This window comes from Wyeomyia smithii, chromosome 1 (genome assembly GCF_029784165.1).
Source record: "Wyeomyia smithii strain HCP4-BCI-WySm-NY-G18 chromosome 1, ASM2978416v1, whole genome shotgun sequence".
Lineage (NCBI taxonomy): Eukaryota > Metazoa > Arthropoda > Insecta > Diptera > Culicidae > Wyeomyia > Wyeomyia smithii.
The window spans coordinates 92801832-92809790 of NC_073694.1; the positions used below are offsets into that span (position 1 = coordinate 92801832).

General features: G+C 37.8%; 2 protein-coding genes and 1 long non-coding RNA gene across 4 annotated transcripts; 1 reads left to right on the forward strand and 2 right to left on the reverse strand.

Moving 5' to 3' along the window:
* The first annotated feature begins 1916 nt into the window (after positions 1–1916).
* Positions 1917–3460, forward strand: LOC129728991 (uncharacterized). The gene is made up of 2 exons (XR_008728659.1): positions 1917–3032; positions 3095–3460. It is a non-coding gene; the product is annotated as an uncharacterized LOC129728991 (long non-coding RNA).
* A 2-nt stretch (positions 3461–3462) lies between these two features.
* Positions 3463–4742, reverse strand: LOC129728983 (uncharacterized). The gene is made up of 2 exons (XM_055687459.1): positions 4654–4742; positions 3463–4280 (listed from the first exon to the last, which is right to left on the reverse strand). The coding sequence occupies exon 2, from the start codon at positions 4244–4246 to the stop codon at positions 3545–3547; it is 702 nt and encodes a 233-aa protein (XP_055543434.1). The 5' UTR covers positions 4247–4280; positions 4654–4742; the 3' UTR covers positions 3463–3544.
* Positions 4629–7182, reverse strand: LOC129728968 (uncharacterized). Of its 2 annotated transcripts, XM_055687446.1 has the most exons (4): positions 7007–7182; positions 6118–6952; positions 5738–6060; positions 4629–5514 (listed from the first exon to the last, which is right to left on the reverse strand). In XM_055687446.1, the coding sequence occupies exons 2-4, from the start codon at positions 6719–6721 to the stop codon at positions 5233–5235; spliced, it is 1209 nt and encodes a 402-aa protein (XP_055543421.1). In that variant the 5' UTR covers positions 6722–6952; positions 7007–7182; the 3' UTR covers positions 4629–5232. The 2 variants fall into 2 exon arrangements, with proteins under 2 accessions (XP_055543421.1, XP_055543425.1); XM_055687450.1 differs by having other exon boundaries at positions 6118–7182.
* Positions 7183–7959: the final 777 nt, after the last annotated feature.

Sequence of the window (7959 nt, forward strand, 5' to 3'; positions counted from 1 at the left end):
TGTTTTTAATTGCATCAACCTTCATTGTTAAAAATCGGAAAAATCCTTGAAGAAATCACTGCTGGAGACAGTGGAGACTAAAAAGGATTACTAATCACCAGAGGAAAATCTATTGGATCATATACTCACTTTGTTGTTTCTGTTTTAAGCATTATGATGTCAATCTATATTAGAGTAATCTGTAAAAATGGCATCCCTGACGCCGCATTCAGTGTGCTGCCAGAATCGAAGTTTGTTTTGATTTTGGAAAGGGTTGCCAAGACAGGTAGATTTAATTTTGGCTGTTGCTTACAGTGTCCCGAGGAAAATAAAATCGATTCGGCAACCGAGAAGGGCATTTGGTTTCAGAGTTTCGGTTTATAGCGCGGCGAATAAGTTTCAGTGAAACTCACAATAACATGGCGCGATGTCAGCTAGCTGGTCCGTATGCATAAAAGGATATCGATATAAATATCGCGGTTTTCAGTATCGATACGGGCGAGTATCGGACGCTTGTGCATCGATCTAAAAAATCGAAATATCGTTTCAAAAGTATCGATATTTTCGATACCGATTCAATATCGCCCATTGCTAGTTGAAGCTGACAAATTTTAGGGCATCTTCAGCGGTGGTCTATTTTTGAAACAACTTTATACTAGATTTACACCAGCGAAACCAGAATAGAACCAGTTAATATAGACCAACTTTTCGTTCTCCACACCGGTGTTGTATATCTTGTTGTTTTAAACCGCTGACATCTGTCACACTGTCAACAATTCAATAGCCCATGCTATCAGTTATTGAGACTTGTTATATTAAAAAACACTCAATATTTAATAAACGGAAATTCGATAATTTTTACGCACATTAAACAATTACTTTGGCAAGACACTTTATATCCACAAGACTTCATGGATTCGACGGTTCGACCCGAGCGTCAGTGACATTTCTCAGCATGGATTGGTGTGATCGAATGCTACAAATAGGGTTACGGAGGATAGCGAAAAATATTTGATCGCGTAGGTGTTCATCTTCCGTTTTCGTCCCATCAATCTTTCAAAATCTTGCAGTTCCTAAAACTTGGTTTGGGTTTTGAGGATATTGGGTGGCATTGCGCAGCTTGATTCGAACAATTTTCGCTATTTTCGAGTAGGTCACATACTGCCAGTTATACTTCAAGCTTAAAAGGAGCAGTCATTGTCATTTGTCCTGCGGCTCATCTAACCCGCAAAGTCAAGAAATACGAAAAACGAAACATAACGCCCCCCAGCGATCATTTGGTTTTGTTCCAGTTGCTCGAAACAAAATGCTCAATGTCACCCCAGCATTTTGAATGTTTTCAGTTCAGTGTCTTCGAGGAATATTTTTCTGGCCTCTTAAGTTCTCCTCTAGCCCCAATACAATTAAGGCGAATAGCCAACATATTTGTCACCCTGGTGGTTGTAAACCAAGTAGTTGAGCCTACGGTTATGGTCTGCCAGAATTCTCCCTTTTACTGCTCGGTTTCCTTGAAGCCAACAACGACAAACCTGTTCGTTTTCTTCTTCAGAAAAGCCACAAAAATGAATTGAGAATTTTTCAAAAAAAATCTTTGTTCTGTTTATTCCCCAACACTCGCTTTTGCTTATATGAAAATAGCTAGAAATGAGGTATTCAATTAAAATATGACATTTTACCCTCCTATTGGTAGCGTACAAAGGGTTTTAGAACGTTCTATTTCTTGTTCCAAAAAGTGACAAAAATAGACCCAAACGTATACCAGTTTCAAATTTTTTCAATTAAGATCTGGTTTAAAAAAAAATTTACACCACCGTTGCAGCAGTGAGTTTGAGTTTGTTCCAAAAAAATAGAACAAAACAACGATTTGGACCACCGCTGAAGATGCCCTTACAGTGCGCTTCGGGCAGCACGGCAGGTCAAAACTGGGTCAAAATCGAGCGAATAAAGAAGGGTTTCACACTTAGATTTTATTGCCGAGAACTCAACAGCTGATAAATTCAGCGAAATGTTCTACAAGTTTTCGGCAGAATTTTCAAGAACTTCGGCAAACGAAACGTCAATACTTTCTGGTTTACAGTAAATCGATATATTTGCTGAATGTTCGTCGAAATATATATTTCTGACATTCTTTAAAAACCGAGTTTGCCGAGATAAATTAAGTGTGTTTGACAGCAGTTAGTGCGCTTCCAGGTCAAAACGAGGTGAGCTGGTGGAATAAAGAAATTCGCTATAAGTAAGTGAAGGTTCAATACTGTGGACACAATTTTGTTTTGGTTGCGGTAAATAAAAGCAAAAAGGAATTTGAATGAAATGCCAAGCGTTTGGTTTTAAAACCTACTGTGGTTCCGGTCCGGGCATTAAATTTTATCCATTTCCCAAGGATGCAGAAGCTTATTGTCAGTTGCTAAAAATATGCGTGAATCTGAGAAAGATATTCAAAATTTGAATATCCCACGCAATAGTCGAATATGCAGGGACGATATTTTTTATTATTATGTTATTACAACAAACAACTACATTGTAACGTGTAATTCTAGAGCAACATGTCAAAAGGATCTATCTCGGATTTAATAGTTTTGAGAAAATCAACCTCGAAGTTTTAGTTTCCTTTTTTAAATGCTATTTAACAATTGAAACCAATTTTCTATTTTTTTAACGCAGAAATAATTACGAACATGTAAACTTTAATATATTTAAATATTTTCGTTGAAAACCCATCAATATTACTGAAAAAATTAGATGTTTACGAACTGAATTATGAAAAGTCCCTTTAAACTTGTAAAATAGACTTAGACCCTTTTGTTAGATCCAATGTTTGTTTTGATTCTGAGTTAGCTCATTTCAGATGTACCCTTTGGTAGATTGTCATTTTAGTTAGGTTTTTTGAATCCGACTAAACTAAACTGAAATTTTCTTTGAAAAAACCGAAACAGTTTTATACCGAGTAGTTTTCAGTGAAAATTGTATCGATCAAGTTATCAAGTGAAACCCCCATGCGAATGTATAATAATTGGTACTATAGTTGGCTTCTACGATGAGTGATAATTGAAATGGTAGGTTTTTTATTCAATAATATGAACTGTGTAGGAATCTGACTCTATCCTATAAATTTCAGCATCTTGAAATGTGAAACCCGTTAGTGTCATTCTCTACAAATCCTAGGATTTAAAGGACCAGAATTTAGAAAAGACTGTAGAGAGCGGTTTTCACGGAACAGAAGGTTGTATTTGTGCTGAGAGTTGGAAATGGATTGAATTGTTCATGTTTCACTAATAATATAAGTACGGGTGAAAGAGAAGACGCTCTGCTTTACGTGCAGTACAGTGAAAAGTGTAACGAGTACAGTTCAAACTGGTTCAAATAGAAAAAGTGGTGATCAAGGTGTTAGGAACTAAAACAGTGGCATATCATAAGTTTTTTATTCAAAATTTGTTTTTGTAAGGACAAGAGTGTTTAATCATTTAATAAACATTTATTGCTCTGTGTTTTGTTTACATTTCTCTGTGAATTTTCCATAACATGTAACAAGAAATAAAATGTAAGAAAATCATGGAATGATACCTAACTATGTTGGACATTCATCAATAACTGTTTCCATTTCCAGATACTCCACAGGCCAGTCTTCCTCTGCATCAAAATCAGCATCGAAGTGGTCTTGCCCGTTATGTTTTCTTTTCCTGCCTCGTTTTGGAACCACAAGATGTTTAAGCATTGTTCCATAATACTGCTTGTTGTTGATGAAAGGAATTAACTTCTTGAGGTCCTCTAACTTCTCTTGAGGTAGTGGAATTGGTTCGTTTTCTATTGGGACTAGCACAGGGAGAGGCAACTGTTTGTTACCAAACAATTTCTCCTCACCCAAAGAGAAACTTGAAAAATTTTTTTGATCATGATCCATTTTGTAGAAAATAACGCCGGAATAAGAGGTGCGGTACTCGAATTGCATGATTTTTTGGAATTTGATTGGCTGTCCAGATGAATTATACTTCGGTCGCATGTATCGTTCTTCAAGTAATTTCAAGGCGAGAAAATCGCATTGTTCCAATTCCTTAACATCAAACGCGATTTTTCTCCTGATCTGCGATATAAAGACAGCCCAATATTTTGGGGTCTCAATATCCATGGTACTTAGTTTCTTGGCTCGTTCGATTGCGGCGTGTACCGAATCCACTTCCATGTGGCTATGGCCACTAACCATAAAAGTATGCCGAATCGTCATCTCACGGTTAGCTCGTATGCATTCCTCTACAAAGTATGCTGTCATCATGCAGATCGTAAAATTATGATTTTGGCCGGCGCATCTGTCCAGGAGTACAATGTTTTAATTATAGAGATAGGAGATACTAGAGCAGATCGGTATGTGGAAACAGGTGGGAAGTTGGGCTTGAAGAGCAGTATCACAGAGAACAGACATTCATGTTCATTAAAAAAAAAAAGAAAAACCTGTGAAAAAGTTGCACTGCATGAATACTGCCGTATCGATATTTTATCGCTATCAGTGCTTGGTTTGTCATTGACACGAGCGCCACATAGCGGGAGCATTACCACTTACGGTTAAACGACGGTTGCAAGTTTTTACACATCCTTTGAAAATAAGATGAACGTCTGTTCTCTGTGGTAGTAGGCTCGATAGTTAATTGATGTCCCAGATATTATGAATAAATTTACAATTACCTGTCAGAATATAAATTGATAACTCGAACTTTTAAGAAAGATTCATCGGTTAGTAGGAACCGCAGGTTCTGTAAAAGGCACGAGCCAATTTCCTGTTACCCTCTGCGAGCGATTGACTCATTCCACAAGTAACACCGTGCAGAGTTTCGGCTCAAAAACAGTCATATTTAGAGTATAGAGCTGCCGGCTGTAAAATGCCTGACCACATTGGAGATGAGGCGTTGGCAGACATTTTTGTAGATCGAATGAAGCGGTATAGATAGTTTGATCTTTCTTAGCATCCTGAACATCCTTTTTCTTCGCTGCATACACACGTTGTGCCTGTTCTTGATGTGCACGTTGGGCGGCTCTATGAGTTCCTAGCTCATCTGTACCAGCATGCTGCTTAATAAGTATGTTAATCTTATCGCATTCGCAGCAAGTATCTGCTTTCGGCTTGCGGAAGCTCATATTAAATGTTTTAAATATGAGACGGAAACTGTTATAGTGAACAGGATGCATACCATCGGTAGTACATTTGGATTTGTACATTGCGTACATTTTTGTCACATTCAAGTCACTCGACAAATACAATTTCGATTACTTCTTCCTATTGTAGTGGGAAGTGTAAGCCGGATACGACAGAATATGGCTTTCAATGTATTGTTTCGCTTCAATGCCAATTGGATTTCTGTTGCAATTTTCTACGCGCTTGTCGTCGGCGCTGATCCCTAAACCGTCCAGTTTTTTGACAGTGATGCATCGCATTTTTTTGGATGTAATATCCAAGGTTCCCAAAATCATTGCCTTGCAAACTCGAACCATGCCGCCGACTCCAGGAAGAAAATATCGCACTGAGTACTCCCTTTGTGAATTAATTACCTAGAAGAAAGCAAAACAAAAACCCGCTTTAATCCATCCATAGGCGTATATGTACTAATCTTTCCCTCAACTCAAAGAAGTTTTTGAAGTGAAAAGATACCCACATTGATGTGTTTTGTATCGTTTTGGGCTTATAATGTATAGGCCCAAAAATCACCTTACAAGTAACAACGAGTTGCCGTACCTTAAGTGACTAGCAAAAGAAGAAAAATTTCGTACTCACTGTGCGACCAGTCACGTGCGATACTGCCATGTGAGAACTAAGAAACTGGTTTTGTCCGGAAATAGAAAGCATCAAAAAGTTCTTCAAAATTTTCTGTCGTATATCTTCTGGGTATTGATCTCCACAACGAAGCTTCGAACAGGAGCATGCCTTCTTTAAGCTACGTGCTGGAACTGTAATACCATTGTAACGATTATATTGTAGACCCTTTTCTTTTTGAATCTTGTTTTCCATTCTTTTGCGGTATGACGATTTTGGACGATTTACGACGTTTTCTTTTTTCAATTCTTCGAAACCTGGATCCATTACTGCAGAAGTTGAACCTATTAGTTGAATTTATGGTCAATAATAAGAAATTAAAACACTTAAACAGAAATTACCGGCTTCATGAGCAACACGTTCATCGGCATGTTCGTTGGTAAACTCATCTTTGTCCCCAATAAAAGCATCATTGAAATATGCGAATTCGTTCAACATCGTAGCATCACCGACATTGTCAGGGTCATGGTCGTAGTCGTTTTCATCGTCGCTTCCGGAATTGAAGTATTCATCTATCATTTGCCGAGCTTCATTGCTTGTTTCCGTTGATTCGTGAAAAGACATATCACTATGGACAGCCTTGAACTTTTTGGACGATGTACCTGGTTGACATTGATTATTGACAACTGGAAGCTGCTCTTGATCCATCGGTGTATAGGCGGCCTGCAGGGAGCGTGCTGGAAAGCCTGTTTGAAGTTCATTGTTTTTCATGTCTAGCGGAGAAAGAGGACTACGAAGATAAACGTCGCTTATAGGTGGATGGAACACAGACTGTGCAGATGCGCTTCTACTCGTTGTAGCTAGATTTAACGGAACACAGGCATTACCTCTGACAGGTTCAGTTTTCTCGCTGCGATTAACGGGAGCTAAATTCAAAGGGATATCAATCATACAGGGCTCATTGCTCCTGTACGATAGATTGCCACTTGGTGGCGATTCTTCCATACGAAGACAAATCTAGCGCTGATAATGTTGCCGGATTCCTTGATTCCCTTATTGGTGTTGAAGCGACTATATTGGTGAAAGAAAGGTATGCTCGACAACTTGTGTTCCAGGAACAACTTTCTGACATTGAGAAGCCAGTGGGCACTTCCTCATAGTTCACTACAGTCGGAGTTTCACAAATAACCCCTATTTCAGCATTTCTGTTCTCATTCATGATGAGTTCTGCTGCCTCTAAAATACAAAAATATTTATCTTAATTCAAACATAACCTCAGCTTATATTCACCTAACAACATATGCAGTCCTACATTACATTCGTCATTGTACTCCATTGTCAAAAAAAGCAAAAATCTTCTTAAATGCTACGAATGCTCGCTCTACTAGCACTAGCCAACAGCTATTGTGAAATATAAAAACAAATTATAAATTTTTGCAAGCAAACTTCCTATTAATTCAGCTGTGAACGAGGGTGTAATCAAAACAACAAGTGATTTACAAAAAAGGGTCTAACTGTTTAACAATCCAATTGTCAGTTAGACTCTTTTGAACAGAAAAGGTCTAACTGAAATGATCAGTGCTGCTAGTTAGACCCATTCTTAATATTTGTCTGGACAAATTTTCTTAGTGTTTATAACTTTTTTTTTTGTAAATAGTATGTGAAGCTACATGAGTTTACAAACAAAATACATAAAAAAAGTTCAAAAACCAAAACCAAAAAAAAAACAATCATTTTGCACTCAGATTTCAATGCTTACACAGGTCAAATGCCAAAACACGTTATGATACCGTGGATTCCAATAAAAATCGATATGGGTCGACATAATAGAATGATTAGGTTTGTTTATTGACATTCATGTGTAAAGAGCATTAGGGATTAGCGTGCGATTTATTTTCAGTGTAACTAGTTTCGAGGTACGATGCTGTCCTAACAATCCAGTCGTCGTATGTTCTCGGGGGAGACTGTTGGTGTCAGCAAGATCGTAGCGCCTAGCCCCGCAATTGTATACTAACAGTTGGATGCGAAATCCGTGTATAATAAACAGAAGGTCGAGTTCCGATACGGAATGTAGCTCCAAGGCTTTGCTTTTGGTTTGCTTTGCTTTTGAAACAGGAATTGAGTGTTTTGCCGAGTATTTTTAATTGTGTTCTATTAAAAAATATCATCAAAAAATTTATTTTGTTTCGGATAAAGTCTGGAGAAGTGAGAAAAACAAGAAGAAAAAGTTTGACAATAGAAGT

Excerpts from the sequence above, each read along its gene's own strand:
- LOC129728983 (XM_055687459.1), bottom strand. The coding sequence starts at position 4,246 with ATGATGACAGCATACTTTGTAGAGGAATGCATACGAGCTAACCGTGAG.
- LOC129728968 (XM_055687446.1), bottom strand. The coding sequence starts at position 6,721 with ATGGAAGAATCGCCACCAAGTGGCAATCTATCGTACAGGAGCAATGAG. Across the intron at positions 6,061-6,117 it reads ACGTGTTGCTCATGAAGCCG|GTTCAACTTCTGCAGTAATG; the intron begins GTAATTTCTGTT and ends TTCAACTAATAG. Across the intron at positions 5,515-5,737 it reads CGCACGTGACTGGTCGCACA|GTAATTAATTCACAAAGGGA; the intron begins GTGAGTACGAAA and ends GCTTTCTTCTAG.